Raw genomic sequence first — 24,185 nt, 5'->3', positions numbered from 1 at the left:
GATTATAACATTTAATTAGGGAATAATCCCATTTCAAGAGGTTGATAACCATTATAATAAGAACCAATGACTAACTACCAAGCACTTTTATACAGAAATTAGGCAACTGAACAGGCTTAGCACTAAGAGGAGAGGAATTCAGGGGACCCTTGAGCAATGTTCAGACATCACAGCCACCACCCTGGAAACCTCCCCTGTGCACAGCCAAGGTCAAGCAGGGCAGGAAAGGTGGGCTTGAATCTGGGGTGCCAGCAAAAAATCCTGCAATTCACTCACGGCAGCAAAACCCAGTGTGGACAGTTCAGAAACAGCATGGAAATTTGAGGATTTTGCTTTTTCTGTTACTGATGTGCATGTTTTCATGGATGAATCGTGTCGTCCATGTGTAGAGATAACTCATGGCAAAGGAAGGCTCAGTGATCACTGCCAGAATTTGCACAGATTTCATTAAAATCATGGAAATGTAGGCTCACAGAATGGCTTGGGTTGGAAGGGACCCTAAAGATCATCTTGCTCCAACCCCTCTGCCCTGGGCAGGGGAGTTTGCAATGCAATTTAATTAGTTGGTAATGCAGGGCCATGAACCACAGATCATTATTTCCGCTGCTTTAGGCATTTTTAGTGAATATGGCGCAAAGAAAACTTATGGTCCAACACAGATATCAATCTGGCATGAATAAAACCATCTCACTAAACAGCATCATATCCTGCTTCTTCATAATGCACACTTCTTGTCTTATGCACCAGCACTCTCCAAAAACTTTGCCCACAGCATTTCTTTTTCAAATAAAGTAATAAATTAGCATAATTTACATGGCAGTATCCTTTTTTTTATAACAAGAGGCTGTAAAATCAGTCATTTATATTACAGACGAATAATTTTATGGCTAATATTTCTCTAAACTAATTTAGATGCATGACTTTGACTTGTTGGAGATACAAGTGGAGAAAGGGCAAAGGGGGGCTGACACACACAGGGTGCGGGTGAAATTCACATTCCAGTGAGATCCATCTCAGTTCTGCTGGGAAACACCAGAAGGTCTGGATTTTACCACTGGTTTTTAAAATCTCAGCTCACTGACAGAGTGGACCTTTCAAAGCCAACAATGCTCCCTCTGATTTCACAAGGTAGACCATGGATGGGGATCTGCACACCCTGGTGGAGGGGAAGGTGTCCCTGCCCATGGCAAGGATTGGGATGAGATGAGCTCTAAGGTCCCTTCCAACCCAAGCTTTCTGTGATGATTCTATGTCTAAAGAGCCCACTGGTGAGGCTTTGTACACACAAGGATGCTGTGCCTTCATTTCTATGAACAAAATGCCTGAAGAAACCAACCCAGTGCTCAAATAATGGCAAAAAAGGGCAGAAATCATTCTCAATTTCCTTACTTTTAACACATCTTAGGGCAAATCTGTTTTTTTGTTGTACTTGTGAGAAACTCCTCTTGGATTCAAGAGGAGCTGGCAAAGTGGAGTTCAAGGGGCACTGTCATCCCCAGGGGAAGCCAGAGGAGGCAGAGTTTTGGAAGAAAATGAACTTCAGGCAAACCAGTGCCATCAAATACACATCAAATAAACAAACATTAAACACTGATGCCAACTCAGAGAACATATTCAACCTCTGCATGTGAAGCTATGCAGGTTAAATTAATGACTCATGGCAACGAGGGCTTGCTAATTGCATCATTGCCAGTCCTGTGGCTCACTTGGAGCAGCTGGGATGGGAGGAGGGATGTAGATGCACAGGTCAGCATGTGGCCCCCATGCCCTGGCAGTGCAATGGCACCTCCAGGGACATTAGAGGGACACAGGGTGGCAGCCCGGCAGACCTGGCTGCCTGCACCAAAGGATGCTCAAAGGCAGCAGAGAGCCCTTTACCTGTAGATGGGATCCATAAAGAACGGGGTGGGCCTGGCGTGCTGCAGAGAGGACTCTGAAGCTTTCCTCTGCTCGAGGTCTCCTCCTTTCTTCTCTCCAAAGACGTGGTTTTTGCGGGGCTCAGCCTGCCTCGTGCTGCTGGCCCGGCTGCGGCTGCCCATGCTGAGATCCAGGGGCTGGTCCTGGCTGGAGGCAGAGGGGGCTGCTGGCTTTGAGGGGATGGGGGTGAGTGGCTTCTCCTCCTTACGTTTAATGGTGAGGTCAAAGGGAGACTCAGAGCTTCCCTTTGGGATCTTCTTAATTTCACTGGGTGATTGGGGCTCCACTTTCAGGGGTAACGGTCTCAAGTCTCTATCAGGAAATGGATACATTGATTGAGAGAATGCTGGAAAAAACGGGAGGGGAAACATGGAAGGGTAAGGTAAGGCTCCGACTTTTTTGTCTTGCAGCCCCACAAGTCCTGTTGAACCAAAGTACTTTTCAGCAATAGAAGCAATAGCCTTTATAGAATCATTCACCGCTCCTGACACCGCAGTCTGCTCCTCTAAGGATGGTGAGAAAATGGAATGATTGCTGTGGTCTTTCTTATTATTTATTGACGCCAGGCTCTGCAGAGAGCTTACTTTGTCTTTGAACACTTTACCATTTTCTTTAAATTTCTCTTTCTCACTTTCAATGTCACTTTCCAGATCAGAGCCCGAGGTGGTTTCCAGGTCACTGCCACTGGGGGTACTGACATCGTCAAGGTCAAGGTCACTACTCTCTGACTGGTCACTGAGTTTCTCATGTGGCCTCTCTTCAGAGGACCCTTCTGGTTGAAGCTCCACTGGCTTATTCTCCCCTACTGGTGGTTGTTTATTTAGTGCCTTCAAAATATCCTGGGTGGCTGGCAGTATCTGAGGATTTGTCATGAGGGGACTTTGGCTTTTGTTTGTCTGATCTGCGCTCGGAAGTCCTTTAACAGGAGAACTAGTAGGTAGCAAAGGTGGCCTGTGGTACAAGCCTGAAGGAAACAGACCGGGGAAGCTAAAAGAAAATCCAGGAGCTGTTGGAAAGGTAAGACCAGCAGGATGCCTATTGGCTCCAAAATAGTCAGCAAGGCCCGGATTTGCATGATTCATATTAACCATGGACGTTTTATCCATAGCTGGGGTTCCAGGAAGAGAAATGCCTTGGCCAAAAAATCCTCCTGCTGCAAAATGGTTCTTGCCCTCACAAAATCTCCTGTGTTTATTTAAGGAAGACGTAGTGCTGAACATTTGTCCACAGTCTTTGCACTTGATTTGGGTTCTGCAATCAGCATGCATGCGCTTATGACGACAAAGGTTTGAAAACTGAGTATAGGATTTATGGCAGACCTCACCTGTATGTAAACAACAACAACAACACATCTCAGGCTTTGTGGTAATTGCCCATTTTAAAAAAATACCATTTTTTACCCATCAAACGTGAAAGAGGAAGCCACAGGGAGAGGTCCAGGTGCACAAATGTATAAAAGCAAATGTACTGTCCAAAGTAAGGCATCTGAGCAGACAAATGTCAGAAGACAGCACAAAACCCGCTCCAACCAAGCAGAAAAGGTCTGGAATCACTAAAAGACACACTCTCCTCGTTTGCTCTTTGCACTGCACAGTGCTGCACGTTCAGAACCATTATTCCACGTTGCATTAGCCCCCAGAGCCCCCCACAGCCACGACCCCGTGCTGTGACCCCACATGAACCCACGGTGCTCCTGTGTGAGAGCACAGGTGTCTTCAAATGGCATCCATTTATGGCACTATTCCCATGTGGAAATGAATCATTACAATAAACATTTGCAGGACCAGACAGAGATGAAGCTGCCTCACAGAGCTTTCACTCTGCAAGAATAGGAAAGAGGTGAAGGAAGAGACAACCAGGCATTTCCTATTTCCAAGTATAAATGTAACAAACATTTTTTTCTACTTACAATGAAAAATTTAATCTCATGGAAGTCCAGGCTGGAACCTGGAAAACCTCAGCACTCTCATAGGTCCAATGCATTTCTATTCATGCGATGCATACAGTGCTCACAGGTGCCTATAACTCGAAATTCCCCATCTTAACTTTCCTAATCTTAATATTGCTTATTTTCCTCTTGCACATGACAAGACAGACCATATTTCAAGAACAATTTCCTTTAAGAATGAAACTCTCTTTATTTGCATGTCTGATGCTCAGTAAGTATGACACTCTGCACGCTGGAGCTCAGCTTCCAACAACCTTCCACAGTGGCAGGAGGCTGGAAGGGGTCCCAGTGGTGCAGAGTGAGACACTACAGAGTCAATCACATCACTGAGGCAAACAGGATTTCACAGCCTTCTGTTTTTCTGGCTGCTACAAACAAATTAGGGAGCAAACTGGGGCAGCAACCAAGTTAAGAGTCTGTAGGCAGAAGTGGGGTTTGGAAGAGGGCAGTGCTTAGTTCCCCAATGACTTTTTATGTCCCTTCTTGGCATCTTTTGGATGAGCAGGAGCATCAGGCTGTGCTGTGCCTTGTGCTGTTCATTATGCCAAAATTTGTCTGTATCTCTGCACTACCTTGCTTCTAAGAGTATCAGCTCCAGGCTTGTTTGAAAACAAGGCAGCACCACTATCAGCAAGCACTGTTATCCCTCTGCAATAAATCCTTTTTTTTCTGTTTTGTTTTTTTTTCCCAGCCAGGAAAAAGCATGTGGCCGCTTTATTTTTTTATTTAACTTCTGTGATATCATAAACTCTCATCTTTCACACATCAAAGCCGGGCAACAATGCGCATTGTGTATTCCGAGGCCTTTTTAACAATCATTTTCATGGGCTCGAGACAGTCTGACATAATTTACAATGGCTCTATTTTTAAGCCCGCAGAGGAAACTGAATTGAATGTATCCCATCCTGCACTCTTGGTTCCCATGAACTGCAATCACGTCCCCTGACTTCCACTCGCACCGGGGCCCGCGCTAACCTTCCTGCTCCTGCAAATCCCTGCCCTTGAGAAACACCGCCGCTTGTTGTCATCTCCTGGCTGTTTACCTCTCCAGCAGCCTGCTCCGTGTCTCACCAACAATGCTGCTATTGTTCCCGGGCCTGATCCTGCCCCATCCACCCGGTTTTCCCCTGTTCTCATCCCGCACCGACATCCCCGGGACAATTCGTGGGGTAAACGGCGCAGGATCGGGCCCAAACACAGGAAATTCGCAGTGTGGTAATTCAGGAAGGAGGTTTGGTTCTGTGTATCAGTTACTGTTCCTGCTGGGAATCTTCATTCACAAGGAGAGGCAAGAAAGAAGGGAGAGAAAAATCAAAAAATCGAGCGAAAAATAGACAGGAGAAAAAATGGAAGAGAAAGAAATAAGAGAGACAAGAAGGATGAGAAAAGATTATTCTAGTTTCTTGAAAATGCTTGGTTTTCTCCTGTTAAGTAGTTTTTTTTCCCTTAAAAAATAATTTATTTGCCTATTTATCATAGATATGTTTTTTATTTAATACAGAATTATTGATCATTCAATTTTGCTCTGATTTTTCTGCAATTTTCTCCTATTTTTACCTTAATTGCATAAGATTTCTATTCCACACTCCAGGGTACAGAACCAGGCCCCTTACCTTCACTGTTGAGGCTTTATACAGTAATTTCCCCCAGCTCCCACCACGTTGATCACAGAAACCAAAATTAAACTGACCTAAATGGTGACTCGAGTGTTGCATCCATAGGCTCACACAAGCTGGATATTATGAATTTATTCCTCTCCCATGTCTAAAGCAGGATAGACCATATGCATTTTTCCAGAAAATAAATATCTCAAATGCATGCATTTCTAATGATAAGCTATTGTAGAATTAAAAATAAAGAATGTTTAATGGACTTTTGATCTTCTAACAGGTTGCACTGAGGTCCTGCTTCTTATTCACATGGCTTTATTAAAGATAAGGCTTTGATCAGTTTGGCTGGAGTGGCAAAGGACGAAAAAGAGGGGTATTGGCAAGGATTAGGTCTTCCTAAAATCTGGAAAGTTCTCCCTTAAATAACAGTGGTACATAATTAAACTATTATTTTCCATTATTATGGAGAATAAAGTCAATAGAATCAAGAAATATTCTACTCTGGAGAAAAGTGAAAATATGCACTTAAAATTTTAAGATATCCTTACAGGCTATTAAGAGAGATGCAAATTAATAATTTGGCTAAAGGCATTTTATCTTAGTATTTAAACTAAATCTAATTAATAATGGCAATACCACTAAGATCCATAAATATTTATTATTATAATCTCAGCAAACAATTAACAGCTGTACCAACAGTTCACCTTTTCGAGCATTGAAGTTATTTAAAACTATTTGAGGTGCTGCTTGCCTCTTGCATTCAACAGGCACTCTATTCAATTTTTAGGGCTGGCAAATAAGTTTTGTGCCAGGTGGCAGCCCTTGCTCCCTGAGTACTGCTCCGCTTGGGGACTGTCACCTGGAGCCCAGGTGTGTCACAGCATCAGTGACAGGAACACCCAATGCCATGGGGACTCTGGGGGAGACTCAGTGTCTAAACTGACTGTGACACCTCCATGGACAGTCCCAAGGACTCCTCAGATAAATTTGTGTTGTAAGATCTACCTCCTTTTCATCCCATGACTCAAACTTTTGTAGATGGGGGGTGGTTATCAACTTTAATTGTTTCCATGTATGAAAGCAACAGAAGCTGGGTTTGATTTCTGCTGTTATACCTTATTACACCCTTTAAATCTCACTGCCATACTTTTTAAGCAACTAACTTGTAAGAGAAGCTCCCCTCCTTGCAGACCCCAGGTTTAACAAAAACCCCCAAAAACTGCAAAAAATTAATCTCGTGCCTACGCACTCTGTACAGTGATCGTCTCTGAACCCCAAATTAGCCAGCAGTTAACTTTGCATATTTTCTGCTTATTACAAAAATTACTGTAAGTACTATGTAGAATACGTTCAGCCCATTGTGGCATGTGGTTTCTATTTGGGGAGGCTGGAGGTTCTGCGAAGGCAGTGAGTAATTACCTTAGTGTTGGTGAGTTTTCACTCAGGCTGGGGCGGCACACTCTAATGAGAGACAGTTGCCATAAACAGACTGGTAGGAGTAAATCATGGTGTGTGGCCTTCTGGTGGAAAGCAGATATCTGCTCTAGGTGACCCTACCTCACTCTCACAGCTCAGCACAGCCCACCAAACGTGGTCCCCAAACCTTTTTGTTCTGCAATTACACGGATGTTATCCGTACGTTGCTCCATGGGGTTTTCATCCCTCACACCACATGTGAAGAGATACCATTTGTCGTTTTGATTTATCAGGAAAAACAGCAACAAAAAAGAATTTGAGAGATTATTTCATTCATGAGAGCTTCCACTTAGAGACTTCTATGTAGGACATTGCAATAGGCCTACCTGACGAGTCCCTACCTAACCAGAAGTTAGTTTCCTAATTAAGTGCAATCATTTAATCTGCAATCAGCTTTAAAAATTATTAGTGATATTTAACGTTGGATCTATTACACATTTTCTCATTGAAGGAGTCCAAACCAAAATTATCACTAATCCAATGGCAGGTTACAGATTTTGCACAAATGAGTTGTTTAATACTCCTCCTCTTGAGGACATATATTAGCTTGTTGCCAATGCTTTTCACAGGTGTGGTGCAGATATTTCAGTAAATTATTGTTGAGAGCAGCAAAAGATTGAAAAGTTTAGCAGACAAGTAGGAGAGATGGTCAAGGTACCTTTCAAGTCACAGTAGGTGCCTGAAAAGGCTGTGGTGGAGAGCAGCACTACCAACAATACTTTAAAATATTTTCTGCCTCTGCTTCCCTGGTAAAAAGGGGGGAAAGGAATCTGCACCCTTCCCAAGCAGGGTCTGGCTCAGCAGCAAATGCAACCTGTGAGGTGCTGAGGATCCCATTTAAGCCAGCCAGGCTCACATCCAAGGCCAGCTTTATTGCTGGAGAAGCTGTCAGGGAAGGTCTAACAGCTCAACCCAGTCCTTAAACTTGGGGCATGCTCGAGGAAGGTGGCAAGGTGAATCTCATTGCCTTTGAGATTTGTTTTCCAAATCCAGCAAAAGTCATGGCATCTGCTGTGGAGACTCTGCAGCCCAAAATCTGCTCCTAAAGCAGGAGCAGAGCAATGAGGCTGCAGCCACCAAGCCTGGCATGGCTAAATCCCACTCCTCGCTTTGCATCTGCGCCTGGAAAAACATCCCCGGGACAACAGGTACATTCATACAGTCTGTCTGGAAAGGAAAATCACATGAAAACAGCTCCTTGCATTGGACCACAAATTTCCCACAGCTCATTCAGTAACTCCCATCCCTTGTGACATGGGTGGGGAACTCAAAGGGAGCAGAACACAACCTGCTGTTTCCAAACTGCTCTGCTTTACAGCAACAGAAACAACACTTAATCAAAGACGTTTAGTTGGAGACTTACATATAAAAGGTTTGACACTGCTGTGGATGTGTTTATGCTGTTTGAGGCCTGAAGAAGTGGCAAAGGTTTTGCCACACTCTGGACAAGCGTGAGCACGGGCCCCCACGTGCTGGGAACGAATGTGCCTCTGAAGGTTGCTGGGGTCCGTGAAAACCTGCTAGGAAATGAGTACTGATTAACCAAGAAACTTGACTGTGCAAGAAGCCAGACATTACAAGAGCCCTTTAAAATTCAAATCTTGGGGCTATTTTTGGGAGTGTTCTAAGGTTAAAACCCTTGCTAATGGCCAGCAATGGGAGCTGTGCCTGCAGGAAGGGGCCTCAGTTTCCCAGGATCACCCAAGTGTGTGTCTGTGCACCCCTTTGCAGCACAAACACTTGACTTTGCTGTTAGAAATTGCACATTTGAGGTCATGGATTTCATGGGAAATGAGTGAAAATGTGGCTGCTTGAAACCTCTAAGTGTTACTGCAATAGAAATATTTTATACTGATACCTGAGTGTGTGACAATAAGTAATCCTGTACACAACTCAGAGCTGGAAACCAGGGCTTGGTTACATCTTATAAGTGTCAGCTCAATATCAAACTCTCAATATTGAAGCAAATCTACCTAAAATCAATTAAGTCCTCATGCAAAAGGGCCAAACTTTGGAAATCTAATAAAAAGCAAATGCAGAGTACCACATACTATACAGATAATCCCCATAGCAAGCCCAGTGCTGGGAAGTGATGGAGATGCTTTAGAGATGAGAGATGTACTCAGTGCAGCTGGAGTGCATTGCTATTGCTTATTTTTGATTTATATTGCAGTAGTGACCTGAAGTTTCTGGTCCCAGCAGCTGGCACACAGCCTAGGGAACCCTCTGCCCAGTGTTTCCCTGGGGGTTCTTGCCCCTCATTGACCCTCTTACACCCCACCAAACTTTTCAAGGAGCCAAGCCCTGAGCTCAAGAATGCTCAGCATCCTGCATTGGTGCCCATTTCAGACTCCACAGCCATTTCCAAATCAAAAGGGAAATAAAAAGAACCTATTTTCAGAGTAGAAGTGAAAACCCTTCAGAAACCATCTGCAGCAGGGCAGAAGCCCTTTGCCCTCCTGCATCCCAGCCTGGGGCACCCCCATTTCCAGGCTCCCCTGCATCCAGCAGCACAAGAAGTGCCAGGCAGCCTAAAAATTCACTGTACCTTGGCACAGTTCTCACACTCGTAGTGCTTCCCGCTGTCGTGGGACATTTGGTGACGGATCAAGTTGGACTTCCAGTTGAAAGCCTTGGGGCACTGGTCACACTTGTACTCCCTCTCCTCACTGTGCGACAGCATGTGCTTCTCCAGGCTGTGGAAACAGCAGCAGGGCTCGGTGAGATGGGGGTTTATAGGAGGAGCACAGAGCAGAGCACACAGTTACAGCCAAAAGGAAGAAAATTAAAAAGCCCCAAAGGCCCAGTGCTGACAGAAATAAGTCCTGTGAGCTCCAGGCTCACCCCAGCCAGGAGGCAGAACCTTCTTCCCCCCACCAGAATAACACATCCTCTCATGTTTTGCCAGGCCACTTGCAAATGCTCCAGGAGATGCTGCTGCCCCCGCTCCCCAAGGAGATTATTTCATACACCTCTCACTATTTCACTCTGGTAATTCTTCCCTGCAGCCTGAATTATTTCTGCCTTATGACTTTCCCTCTAAACACACCTTGGATGCCACCACCTGCTATAAATCCACTCCTTTGATGGGAGTCAATTTTTCTTACAGCAGGAATAGATGAGGAATAACTCCTCTGGAGTAGGACAAGATGAGTTTAAGAAGCCTCTAGATAAGGTACACCACAACTGAAGCTATTATTGATTATTATTATTAACTGTGTGCAATTGTGTTGTTGTTTAATCATTCATTTCTTGGTGGTTTATTCAGTCTATTATTAATATTCAGTGTCCACCTAAATTCTGTTGCACATCTTTAAATTAAATTTTGTCTCTGAATTTTTACCATTCATTTTTAGTAAATATGTATTTTTTAAAAGCTATATTGCTTGCTCACGTACAGAGTCATAACTCACACCACTGCTTGAGGGAAGGCCACTCCATAATGCAAGAGTGGATTCACAGAAAACCCACTGGAAAGTGGGAATTTTAGCCTGGGATGCCCAAACTGTTTTCACATGAAGTTCCCACTGATCTCTGCTGAATCAGTGACCAAATCTGCTGGGGTTACAGCCTTGTTTGGGTTGTGTAGCTCAAACCTTGTTTGGGTTGTGTAGCCCAAACAGCAACCTCCATTCTCAGCCATGGGCAATGGAAATGATTTCGCACTGCAGATGCTCTTACTTCTACCCCTCTTCTTCTTTTGTGAGGGGAAAAAAATAATTCTGGCTTCTCCTCCTGATACTTTTGTAAAAATTGAATTTCCATCACATAAACAAATTTGCCATGAGACCCAGAGAGACTCTTGTCCCTGGCTGTGGCACCTGGACTCTGTGACTGGCCATCAGCACTGGGCACTCCTGGATCCAGCATCCCCATCTTCCTGCCCAGCTATTTCTCCATCTAATTGCTCACACCCTCAAGCACAGCTCATTTGGGCCCTTTGTTTTATGTAATCTGGATTTAGCACACTTTGGCCCTTTTTTGCAGTGAACTGTCTGCGTGGTGTATGAGCCTTTCAATAATTCAGCAGTTCAAAGAACGGCTGCATTCACTCTCATTTTTCACTCTTTTTCACAGTACTGCCCATCTATTTATGATGACCCCTTCTTTGTTTTCTGCCTTTTCTGTTCAATATTTAATATTTTAAGCTAAATTTACATTTCCTCAACGATCCCCATATGTTAGATATCGTCCTCTCACTCGCAGGGAGAAAAGAACTTAAACCTCACAGGCCAGAGTCCTGCCTCACCCAGGCAATTCTTCTGGCTTGATCTGCCTCCATCAAATGAATCCCTCAGACTGAAAATCAGACACGTGGAACACACACTACACAATGCACAAGAACCTGCCCCATTCAATCACGTTTTCAGCACCTTCTCCTACCTCTGCAAGTCTGGGAAGACCTGGTCACACTCCTTGCACTCCTGGATCTCATGCACGTCCTGAAGGTCGCTCTCGCTCTCGAGCTTCTTCTGGAAGTCCTCCTCCACCATGGAGAAGGCGGAGTGAGGGGTGCTGCAGGGGAACTTCTGGTGGTCCAGCAGCTCAGCCTTGGACTCGAAGAGCTGGTCACAGTCCTCGCAGCGGTACTGGCGCTCCTCTGCAACACACAGGGACAGGGTGGGGACAGGGACACCACCTCAGCTTGCACCCGTCCTTAACCACCACCCCACCACAGGATGGATGATGGTGTGGTTAATGGATTGCTGCTCAATAAAATACAGAGGAGAACCTCAAAAGAAGGAAGGATTTCTAAGAATGCTTTATAATGTTAAAACTGGGTGACATCCAACAGGAATCCCTAGCCCTGGTTTAGGACAAAGGTTTAAATACCAAGGACAAGTGTTTAAATACCATCCTAAATGGAATTATACATGGATATCCAGCAGAGGCTGCCAGTCTCTGCATTTCTTAATGAAAGGGACTGACTCAGACACAAACACCAGCATCTAAAATAGCCAAAAGGGTGTTTAGAGTTTTTTTGAGCTTCATCATTTTCATCACAGTCCTTCTGCACCACCCAGCCCTGTTCAAAGTAGGCTACAGATCCATGAAGTTAAATTCTTTGCTTTAAATTCCAAAAATTTGGTTTTAATTTCTTGCTGGAAAGTGCCGAATACCAGCAAAGTGTTACTTTGGAGTGAGTACTGCATTCCCTTAACTAGTAATTCCTGCAAAAGAATAGATTAGTTGAAGAAAATCTCCCCAAAAACAAACTTGGAGAAGAGCATCCCACTATGGCTTTTTTTTCTGCTGTATTTTCTAGTGTTGGTCCATGCAAGGAGCCAGACACCCTGGTTTGGTTCCAGATATAAATGCCCTGAGGCTCTGAGTCAGAAAGGCACTGGCTGGGATCCCCGCTGAACGCTCTTGGTTGCTACTTGACAGTTGAGCTGATCCAGAGAAAGTGTCATGGGGCTCTGCTCTTGGCTGTCCACGAGCAGCACTTTGGCTCAGCCTGCTTCTAAATTGGCCCTGAGGGACACGATCCTGCATGTGACTGCAGAGATCTCCTCTGGTGTCATTTGTACAATAGCTGCTAGGCCATGGGGACTAGGCAGGGAGTGCTGGACATGGGGACACCTTCAGCAATAACTAAACAAAGTTAACACTGGAGGAAAAACCCAAACACAAAACCAAATGGGAATTAATGTATAATCCCCACTTTTTTCTTAAGAAAAAAAAAATTTAAATGTACAAGCCCTTACAAGAAATTAGAGACCTTTATAATTTCTGCCCCGTGCATTGTTCCTGATTCCTTGAAAATTTGTAAAATGTCCCTCTGGGCGTAAACTGCAACATGCTGGGCATTAAGCAGATATCCCACACCCAGGTCCCGCTGTGGCTGATAACCCACTAGTATCACAGCTAAAGGAGATTTTGGAGATTGGGGGACAAATCTGAGCAACAATTCAGGAGTTTCAGACAAAGAATCTGTGTGTGGGATGAGTAAAGGACAAGTGTGAGGAGTCAGAATGGCTGAGATGTCCTCACAAGTGACAGCAACATCGAAAACCTCAGATTTCCTGTTTTCAAGGTCACAGTTGTTTGGCTAAATGACAAAAAATAACCTATAACCAGGGCCCTGCTCCTGCAGTAGCAGCACAATCTTGAGATAAGGACATGGACTGCTGTTCTTCTTTTGCAACCCCACAAAAAAATCAAGTTTCAATCAGAACAGAAAGGCAGAAGATGGACAAATGCAACCACAGTCCAGCTCTCCTCTCTGGCTGCAGTGAAGCCATCCCAGATTTCAACAGAAGAAAAAAAATCTTCCTAAATTCGGGGTTAATTTCAGTGATATTTTCTGGCAGATGAAACAGTAAGAAGAGGCTCACCGTGGATGTCCGGAGCCATTGTTTCATGTGAATAATCTTCACTCTTCATGAACAGTAAGAGCTCCTCTCCCGGTTCAATATCTGCTACCACTCTGTAGAATATCTGGGGGGAAAAAAATAGAAAGAAAAAGCAAGGTAAGCACCACAACATGCAAAGAAGCACCAATCCCTGCTGGTGAGTGTGGCAGACCTCGTGGCCAGAGCCTGCCCACTCATGATGACCATGGCAAGTGTGCTCCTTCCAGCCCCAAAGCCATTGTATTTTGGGCTCTGTGAGGATAAAAAGGACTGCTTTCAACAGCCTTTACTGCAAAATGAGCTGCGTGATGACTGCAGATATCACCAGCAACTTGTCTGCTGAGTTATACCAAACCAAAGTACAGAGCAGTCATAAAACACATCCCTGAGTGATCCTGGTAAGGGAAGGAACTCCTGTTGCACTGGGGAAAAGTACTAAAGTAACTTCAATGCTTTTTCTCAATTATCTCAGACGTCTTTTCCAACCTTGATGTTTCTATAATTCTAAAGCAGACATGAGGAGATGCTGCTGGTTAAGCCACAGCCATCCAGCCCTCCATTCCAACCATCTACACAGTCCAAAAAGCTGTGAGGAGAGAAGCTTGTAAGCACCTGGCTATTCCTTAGCTCCAAATGGAAACCAGGGGAAAAATCAGTCCTGGATGAAGAAACACCATGAGCAGCCAAAAGCCAAGGCTGCTGGTGGTGTCCCTGGCTGGTGACACCGTGTCCCCTCACACAGGTGACGCTGGGCTGTGGGAAGGAGCCCTTTGGGGTGCAGGAGGCTGTGGGGAAGGACAAAGGGACACCCTCCCTTGGGTCCATGCACCAGGGGCATCACAAGCCAGCAGCACCAGACTCTGCCGAAAGGAAATTCCCAAAATCCATCTGGCTGCTCTCTGTCTCAGCAGGAAATGTGAAGAGCACTAAAAAAGCCCCATGAAGCAGCTCAAATAAATATTAGTAACTTCCTCGGGCCTTGTTAAACAAAACCACATGACAGCTATGTTTCCTAAAGGCTAAAAAATTACGCCTTTGCTTTTTCTCAGTATTTTTAAAAGGTTTGCTCCGAAACTTTTAACTGTCATTGCAGTGCATGGGGAGAGAGGCAGCAAATCACCTCCAGGGATCAAAGTCCTGGTGAGTTTGGCACAGGTAGGGACAGGTGTCTGGAGGTGATGGGTACCTGCCCTGCCGGGTCACACAGGACTGTCACCCAGGGTGATGCTCTCCCTGCCCAGGCACACTGGAGCATCATCGGCAGCCAGCACATACCCGCGTCCTCCAGGAGGTGGCCGTACAGCCTAATCCTTCCTGCCTGCACGAGCCGTGCCCACTAAACGGGATAAACACTTAAAAATATCGAATTCGGATGCATTTCCTCAGATTTGGGGTTTTTTTTCCCGCAGTTTGTCCCAAAAGCCGCTCCGGAGAACAGTGCAGGAAGTGGCAGTGGAGGCTGCTCATCCCACACCCCTCACCAGGTGACAGAAATGCTGGCAAAACACATCAGGCACGAGGTACCAGTGCACAACCCCCTGCTTGTGGCCAGTTTTCCCCATAAAAACCAGGAGAAAGAGTTTATGGACTGTGATCCACCCTCCCTCCTCATCCACACCACCCTCCCTCAGCGAACTACCAGCCTGGGCTGCTTGGGCTTCCCATTTGTATTTCTGGTTGAGAGGATTTCAAACTCCACAGGGTGTTTTGGAGGCCCAGAGAGCCTGGCAGTGCCCTGTGAGCATCCCTTCATGCAGCCAGGCAGGTATCTGGTACCACAACCCCCCGAGCGTACAATGCTGCTGTCAGTGGCAAAGGATGCAGTGCTTCCGCATGCTGGGGCTCCACTGAGGCAACACAGCTCGTCCCATGAAAGGCAAAAACACATTTAAATGGAGCCAGCTTTTACCTCCTGCAAATAAACCCAGTGACAATGCCACATCCAGTGAATATCTGCTGCAAGCAATGCTTGGTTTTCCATTTGTTACTATGAACGCGTTGAAAAGTGGATTTTTAATTCCACAAGTGTAATGGCCTCTGTACATCTGAGAGGTAAGCTGCAGTTGGATCTGTGGAAGATAGGCCCAGTTGCTGGCTGGTCTGGGGTGAAAATGATGTGTGGAATAATGATATGTGCACATTGACTCTAGAGATTTCTGGAGACCTCCATCAGCAGGACACAGAAGGAGCAGCACACAGCCAGGACACAGCAGGACTCCCACCACCCCACAGGGACTGTGCCAAAGCCTCTGCTCTGCCCAGGACTTGCTTCTCCTCCCAGGTTCTGTTTCCCAGTCAGGTAAACACGGCTGTTCTTCCTGGGCTGGCTTTGCACCCACACCAAGGAGCGAACAAAAACCACAGCGGAGCTTTCTCCCGTATTTTCCCTGTCCCACCAAAGGTGTCTGCACAGACCTTTTCACCCCTCACCACACAGGGAGGACACGTGGACTGGGGCATAAAGAGGGTCTTGTTCACAGGCTCTGGATGAAGAAACACCATGAAAGCTGGGGAGCATTGCTGTTCTTGGGGCAGCCCAGGGCGATGCAGCATCTTCCCCGCAGCTGTGGGACACAGCCCCGAGCAGCAGCAGGCTCTGCAGACAGCTGTCTTGTCTGAACTGGTATTTAAAAATCCCAAAATGACCCAGCTACCTATCAGAAACTGCCTGGCCAGCCTCTCTGTCCCTCAGCAGGGAAACAAGACTAGTGCTCCAAAAAACTCCATTTTTTAAGTTGAGTAATGTTTCTTTATTTTGCATCTCAGACCTGACATTCTCCAAAAAAAAGGCTGAGTGACAGATTTGCAGCTCTGGTGTTTTCACATCATTAGAGTACTAGCTTTAATTATTATTAAAAATAATGCTTAAAATTTCTGTATATACAGAAAAATTCACCTGCACTAACCCTTTATGCATCAATTTGCATTGCAGTGAACACCTAAAATAAAACATATCGAAGTTTAAACCAAAACAGTCATGCAGGTAAATGTATTCTGATTTTAAAAGCTGTCCTTATTGCTTCACATGAATAGCTTTTTTTTCCTCACTCTTCCCACCTAAAAACTCCTGGAATTACCCTATCTAGGAAAAAGTGAGAAGCCAACTGTTGAAATGAACCACATTGCCTGAATTTTGAGGCAGCAACAGATGACCAAGGGCAGGCAGGGAGGGGGGAAATCCTGCAGCCCACAGATGGGGAACCTCACAAATTCCCCCCAGCTCCACAGGCACCCCTTGGGCTGCCTGGGTCTTGCAAGAACAGCACCTCTACCACGGGCAGTATTTTTGTATTAGGAAATGCCATCATAAAATAAGTGGATTTTTTCAATTGCAAAGCTTGAAGATTTCTGGCACACAGCCCTGACTCTACTGTAATTAATGAAAGGTTTCAATTTTCTGGCTATCATTTCTCCAGCTGACTGATGCTGCTGCATTAACCAACTTTTTTGGGTTCAGCCTGCACTGGGATCTGCTTGAGAACAAGTATAGGAAGAGCTTCTGCACAGGAGAGGAACAACCAGAGGAGGGGGGAAAAAAAAAAATAAAAAAGCAAAGTCCAGATGCTCATTTCACATGCCCTGGGATCAACGGTGTGTGACTACAGTTTATGTAGGAAGAGCAAAATCGGATTCAGGTCTGGAAACACTTTCGAAGTTCAGGGGGTCTGAGGTGGGGAGAGGCTGGGGGAGGCCTGGCTCATCAGGGCTCTGTGCCTGCCCACACCCACGCCGCAGGTCAGAGATCTGTGCTACCGAGCAGAAATAAAAGCTCCCAAACTGCAAAGCCATAAAGGGAAAGGGGAGGGGGGGAAAAAGGAAAAAAAAAAAAGGAACACACACAATTCATTTTTAAATGGATGAATAAGGCCTCATTGTTATGAATCCCAGTTTACTTTTCCTGGTCAGGCACTTGAAATTTTATTTATGCTTAATAGACTGCATTTGGCATGTGTAAAGATGACAGAAGCGTGAATTATGAACGACCTTCGACCTATTCAGGAAGTTGTAATAATTGAAATAATAGCGCAGCGCGCTCCCCGCGAGCTCGGCTGGGGCCGCGCTCAGCCACGGAGCCCCTGTGCTCTGAAGCACCCCAGCCACCCCCTGCCCCTGCCAGCCCTGCCTGGACCCCCCTCTGCTCCCACCAGCATCCCCCAGAACCAGGGGGGTTCATTGAAGGCAAGGTTTTGGGGGGAAAAGCAGCAGATCAGTCACTGAGTGTGAGAGAAGGCAGGAAGTGCCATGCACACGTTTGTGGCGCCCCAAAGAGGAGCTGTGCTCTGGTGCATCCAAATAAACACTTCATTCCTGCCTACAGCTTTGGGGAACACTGCACATGGTTCAGAGCTGCCGGGGAAATTCCAATTTTAGGGCAGGCTAGAGACGCTGCTCCAATGGATGCAGTTTGTCCTTTATGTGCTGAACTCACAGCTCCCACCACAGGGGAGGCACCCAGGGATCCTGTCCTGCACTGTGCACACAGGAGGACCCAGCTTGGCACGGTGGGATGGAACAGAAGACCCCAAAAGTGGATTGGTGCCTGGTGAGCTCCACCAGCACTCACTGACCACAGTCCATGGGTTCACTCCCCCCAAGCAAGGCAGCCCCATCACCCAGCTCCTTTGGGGAAAGTGCCCCAAGAGGCAGAGTGCATGCTGCCAACTGGCATCCACCTCCACAGGGCTTCAGAGCAAGAGGGGAATTTGCTTGAAAAGTAAAACAAATTAAATGTCCAAAACTACTAATGAGCATCACTTCCAAGGAGCTCCATCAAAATCAGGAATTATGCCCACCAGATAAATGAGAAGGGTGAACAGACACACAGCTTCACAACAAGCTGTAATTAGGAGTTTGAAGGGAAAAAACAAGAAAGAAAAAGGTCCAAATAGAACAGCTTCAATTTTAGCTCCCATGATGAACAACTCATGCAGCTGGAGAGCTGTGTGATGAAACCCGAGCCAGGTTCTCTTTGCAAAACTCAGGCAAATGATAAATTGAAAGAAACTGGAGTTTTTTCAAGGGCCAAGGTAGAGGAGTCCTGCCTGAGAGCTGTACTGGGCCCAAAGAAAACTTCAGCAAAAATCCAGAGGCAAAAGTCAGCAAGTCTCTGCATGCAAGGGGCTGTGGGGGCACAAGTGGGAGCCCAGAGGGGAGAAAGGACCCTGCCAGGACCCTCCCCTTCCCGCTGCAGACAGGGCAGAGAGCACCACAGTGCCTCAGCACCAGGGCTGTGAATCCTTTCCTTCTTCATTTCCAAAATGCCCCAAAATCTCTATGCAGGAAGGAGTGGAGGAAGGATGCTCCAGGAATCCCCATTCTTCCACCTTCCTGCTCCCCAAAGCAAGAAGGGAACTGCAGGATACCTCTCTGCAGGGCACCCTTTTTGGCATCTTAGGGGGCTGCAGCCCACCTCCCTCCCCAGTACCAGTCAGGTCTTCTTCCACTGTCAGTGAATTTTAGCCTCTGTGAAAGCCTTGATTCCTCCAAGCTGCTCTGGTCCTGCAGAACCTCCTCCTAAGGGATCACTATCCACTGACACCAGACCCCAACTTCTGTCACCCAGCTGTTCTCCTCAGCTGATCTAACCAATCTGTTGCCCTCTAACACCCATGAACCTGCATTATGAACCACACCAACATCAAGCAAGGTGCAATATTGTCCTGGCTCTGCGGTTGCCCATAATTCTCTACGTTTTAACGAGCAGATGAGTAGGATTTGACAGCCCTCATCACAGAAAAATCCCTTATCACTTTTATGAAACATGAATCAGCAAGAAAAACCTCATTGCTTTGCAGATATGGCAACAAGAAGTTTCTAGGTTTGGCTTATAAACAGTTTACTTTAGGTCACATCAGGACCAAATGTGAGGGCAGTAACACCACCAGTGCATCAAATTCCAGATAACACAGGCAGTCATAAAGCCCAGGCAGGAATTTCACCCACAGCCTCAGCTCTAACTGCAGCAAGTGGAAAATCACCACTGAGGCAGCTCTTCATTCCACCAGCTCCAAGCTAAAACATCCCTGCCCCACTGGAGACAGATTTTTAGCGGGAGTTGGATTAAGCTTTATTTGCTTAATAACCAGCAACTCACAGGAAGAATGATGGCAGAACAGAGCCCTGTACGAGCTCAGTGTGTGCGTGCCCTCCTGACCCGCAACAGCCAAAACCTTAATTTCACTCTCTGACAACAAAGCCTCAGAACTATTCCTTAAATACACAACTTTTGCAGGTGGCTGTGCAGGAGCCCCTGCCCGCCACGGACAGGGGGCCGCGGCCGTAAAACCCGAAACATGAAGCTGTGCCTGCAGATTAAAAAAGTTTGTAAAACGTGTAAGGTGGGATCAGAGCTGCTGGAACCTACAGCAGTAGGTTCACTCCTGTAAGTTTATATTCCTGACATCGGGCACGTTGTTAAGAGTGTGATACTACTGGTTTTGCTCCCTTTGCAGTGGCACGTACTTGAGTAGAAGGCAAGGAAACAAAACACACACATAAAAACCCACTAAAAACCTATTGCAGCACGCACAGCAATCTAAAACCTCAGTAAAGTGACCCTGAGTCACTCTGAGTTTTCTGTGGATAAACCAAGGGGACTCTTCAGGAGCTGCTTTGTAGAGGGGAAAGGGATCTGGAAGTCCAGGTCAGTTTCACAGCACTATGTGTCTGCATCATTGTCAGAACTCTGCAAGCAATAAGCAAGATAAAAACAATATTCTGGGGTTTTAACTTCAACAGCTACCAACAATCTTTCTAAAAATAAAAAAGTAGAAAAAAAAAAATTTGTAGTTTGAAGGTGACCGTGATCTCAGCCTGGAATGTGTGACAGACGCTGCCATGGCACTGCTTGATTTGCAACTGTACTTCCATTAACATATATCTTTAAAAATAATGCTTTTGCTGGGCTGGCAGCACTGCCAGAAAGCCTAACAGAGCCAATCATTCTGAAGTCATTAAAAAGTTGAACTAATAGATATTTAACGATAACAGAGAGGAGTTGTCCAAGTTAGCAGAAACTGCTCTAGAATCCTAAACTGCCTCTGAGCTGGAAAAGCACATTCCAGGGCAAGAACAGTGACAAGGCTCTCTGCAGCTCTGCACACACTGTAGTCTCTTTGGGGAAAAGAAAAAAACTGAGTGCCCAGTTTGTGGAATTTCATTATTGATATACACCCAAAATTACATATGTTCAGGTTAGATTGGGTGTGACAGGAGATAATAGTAAGACAGCAAAAAGAAATCCTAGATCGACCTCATTCGAGATTTAAAAAAACAGTAAGTACAAAAATGCAGCTTTTAAGCCCTACTCCAGCTGCAATCAAATGAAACATGAGTTGCATCCAGCGTGCATGTTTTGACTGCATCCCACCATTATCAAGCTGTTCATCTCAGCAAAGCTCATTTATACAGTCATAAGAAAGAGCCCAGGCCTTTTGTAAAGTTGATCCTAAGTGATGAAACCTAACCCCAGCCGTGAGTCAGGGGGTGGGGTGGTATGTCTCCGAAAAAAACCCTAAGAGAGAAAATGACAAAAAAATGTTTTTCTTTCCCTCTTTTTGTTAAATACAGCAGGTAGAACACAGCAGAGAGACCAGATTACACACCGCCCTGAGTTCATCTCAATCCTGCCTCGAGCAGTCTGGGAGCCATACCTATCAGTCAAGCTTGAATTTAGTAACATAAACTTGCGGGCAGCATGAGGCCGGGAGCACTGGAAGGATCTTTCACCTTCTCAGGTACAGCCCAATGTTTGCTTGTGAATTTTACAGATGAGTTGAAGCAATTAGAGGTGAACAATTACTGCTGATCGAGTGTCAGTGGCTCGGGAGCGAGCGCGGACTGGGGATGCTCCCTGTGCAGCCAGGGCTGCTGAGCTGCTTGGTGTCCCTGGGGGAGGCAGGAAGAACTGGGGTGTCCCCCCTTGCCTGCACCCAGCCCTGGCTGTGGCTGCAGCTGAGCTGGGGTCCCCTGAACCAGCTGGGCTGCATCGTCTCTGCCCTCCAGCTCTAGCCACAGCCACTGACACACATATTCATCTTCACCTTATTTTTATTTCTCCTTTTTATTCCCTTCTTTTTCTCTTTTTTCCCCCCTTTTATTTTTCCAAGGCTGAGTGACCCCAGGCAGCCCCACAGAGTCTATATGCGCACACTCAGCCCTGACTTGCATTTGTCACTCCTTGTACACGCACACGCTTGGCCATGTAACGTCCATTTCCCAGTTTGCCTTCCCATTATATTTTATATTACCTCTGGTGAGCTTGTGCCAGAAGAAAGCAGAAGGAGGAGCTGTTAGAAAGAGTTTCTTGCCTTAAGATTCATGAGCACATTTTTAGCATTAACTTTTTAGGCTCTGGTCATAAAACGTTGGAGTACGCGGACGATTTTGTGGGTAAGTGTGCAGCGTTTCCAGAGGGCCAAATGAACAACAATCTCCTGCTGACAGCACCCAGATCACAACAAGCTACTTGAAAGACAACCAAATCTTAATTTGCAAATCTCAGCAACAAAACGCTATAAAAATATGGAATTATGAACAGCACGATACTGTGCAAAATAAATAACAAGTCTCCAGTGAATGAAGGGAATTATTGGCAGCAGTACAGCCACCATTACCAAATGTCAGAAATGTAAACACTAAAAAAAAGAGAAAGTTAAAAGCGCCATAACTTTGCTTCCAAAAACGTCAAAGCGCGGGAGTGCGCTCAGAGGGAGATGCTGATGGCTCAGCCTCGCCTGCACTTTCTGCTGCAGATCCCCAGCACCGACCCAAAGACAGTGAGTTGCTTGACCAATGCATGTGATTTCTTCTCATCTTTCCTACCTACACCAGCTCCTGCTCAATGTAAAATAACTTGAATTTGCTGTTTCAATTAATCTACATAGTTTCCTTTTCCTATCTCTGTTCCATAAATGCTCTGCACGGAGAGAATTTATCGTTTTTCAGCACAAAGCGTATTTCAGCTTGGAAAACGTAACTTGCTTTTACTAATAGCCTTTATGGTTTCTTTAGTTAAACCAGCTGCTGTATAGAAAAGAAAAGAAATTATCTCTCGGTCCGCTGGCTCGTTCCATGCTACATGTGCTCAGGGCTGAACTGTAAAAGTTGGAAATGAAAAAGATCTTCTCTCATAGTTTCTGAGAAAGTTATTTAACCCAGTTTTAATCAGCTATCTCACATGAGTGAAATACGTAGCACTGGGCTGGAAATAGCAGGCTCCCTCACATTCATTTCCTATACATATGGAATTTGATTAGAAAGAATGATTTCTAATTGAAGCTTTGTGTCTGGTTGTGATTCTTCTTTCAATACTGTCAAGGCAATTAAATCAGCTAAAGATAATCTTTAACATTCACCTGATGCAGTTAATTAAGTGGTGAAAAATGAAACACTGATTAAATGAATCGAATTCTGTGTTGCAGGTAGCGAAGTTTAAATTGAAAACAAGAATTCACAATCATCTGTTGCTTTGCTGTTTTAGGTATTTTACTTTAAAGAAGAAAAGCTTCCTCAGCCTAACTTTGCCCATTAAAATATTTCATAATGGCCTGTGTTATCCGCAGACAAAAGCAAACCCTGATTTAGGAAACACCTAATAACTCATCAGCATAATTGAAAACAAAATGCTTTTACTGCATTCTTCCTCTGCCTATCCCAGCCTTTTTTCCAACACACAAGGATAAATAATGCTTCAGCCCAACAAAGAGTGGATTTAAGTGCAATAAATGAAAAGAAAAAGAAAACCACCGAAGACCCTGATTCAGCACATAAGTACTACGAGTTCCAGCAAAGTGTATGGGAAGGCACAATAATATCCATGCATGTGTGCATTCAAATCCAAAGCCCCACACATGCAAGTACACTGGTAACATTATCACTTTTGTGTCCTCCCCTCTTTCCATTAAATTCATGCTACAGCATCCAACCAACTCCACGATTTAACACAGCAATCCAAGTGGACTGCAACAGGGGCCAGAAAATGCTCCCAATTCAAAATCAGCACACAATGCCTTCGTATCCCTTAGAAAGCAGCCCTGAATTTTATCAGACATAAGACCAAAAAAACTCCTTCATGAATTGAACAACAATACATAAAACTGAAAATTCGTATTTTCTACCGCCCCTAATCAAAATTATTCCATTCTGCATTTCCATCTGTACCTTATCATTTGCCATAGCAGCAAACAGGCCAAAAGCTGTTGTGAAATGCTGTTATTTTTTTTTCCATTGACACGTGAAAGTTCCTTTAAAAAGTAAGTCCAGAAAGTGAACACCACGTACCTGATCACTTATTTGACATGCAACAAGGTTGTGCTGATTGTAGCATCCAGCAAACTTGATATATTTGAGCCAGTTTCCTACATCTGGTTGACTGGCATCGATGCAGAACTTCACATTGCAAAACTCATCCAAGATCTAAAAAGAAGAATATGAAAGAGTAAATCTTTCTGTTGCTGGTTGAGTATTCTAATCAAAAGATAAATCACAGGTTTCCAGATAAACAAGCAGATAATAATAATAATAATAATAATAATAATAATAATAATAATAAATAAACAGTAGTAGCAGCAATAGTAATGGTGTGTTTATTCAGAAATATGTTTCCCTGCTGAGATTTTTTTAGGAACTGTCAGAATACATACATAATAATAAAAAGACAACAAATGTTCTGAAAAGCGTCTTGACAATTATTTACAAGTAATCGAAATGTTGCCTAATTATTGCAATGAAACAGTATGTTAATTTAAGAGGCACCTGATTTTCTATGCATTCATCAATGACTGTGTCTGAAATTATTATTTTAATTAAATAAGAATCTGGCAAAACTATAACAAAAATTATTAAAATAGATGGTGTTGGCTTCATTTAAGGTTTCTG

The 24,185-nt window shown here is 44.9% G+C and overlaps 1 protein-coding gene across 5 annotated transcripts in view; it reads right to left on the bottom strand.

Moving 5' to 3' along the window:
* The window catches only part of MECOM (MDS1 and EVI1 complex locus), a 45,886-nt gene extending 22,163 nt beyond the window's left edge, over nt 1-23,723 (bottom strand). For 2 of the 5 annotated variants that reach the window (XM_054282548.1, XM_054282551.1), the window contains exons 1-6: nt 23,589-23,723; nt 13,290-13,392; nt 11,335-11,551; nt 9,500-9,647; nt 8,315-8,471; nt 1,879-3,241 (exon numbers count right to left, since the gene is read on the bottom strand). In XM_054282548.1, the coding sequence (XP_054138523.1) occupies nt 1,879-3,241; nt 8,315-8,471; nt 9,500-9,647; nt 11,335-11,551; nt 13,290-13,338 (1,934 nt within the window). In that variant the 5' untranslated portion in view covers nt 13,339-13,392; nt 23,589-23,723. The remainder of the gene's footprint in view (nt 1-1,878; nt 3,242-8,314; nt 8,472-9,499; nt 9,648-11,334; nt 11,552-13,289; nt 13,393-23,588) is intronic. The other 3 variants (XM_054282550.1, XM_054282552.1, XM_054282553.1) reach the window with 2 other exon arrangements.
* Between the last annotated feature and the right edge of the window lie 462 nt (nt 23,724-24,185).

The sequence above is a fragment of the Melozone crissalis genome, unplaced genomic scaffold (genome assembly GCF_028551555.1).
Source record: "Melozone crissalis strain CALT ecotype California unplaced genomic scaffold, PUWL_Pcris_2 ptg000034l_1, whole genome shotgun sequence".
Classification (NCBI taxonomy): domain Eukaryota; kingdom Metazoa; phylum Chordata; class Aves; order Passeriformes; family Passerellidae; genus Melozone; species Melozone crissalis.
The sequence above is the reverse complement of the archived record's forward strand: the minus strand, read 5'-3'. Positions and strand labels throughout refer to the sequence as shown.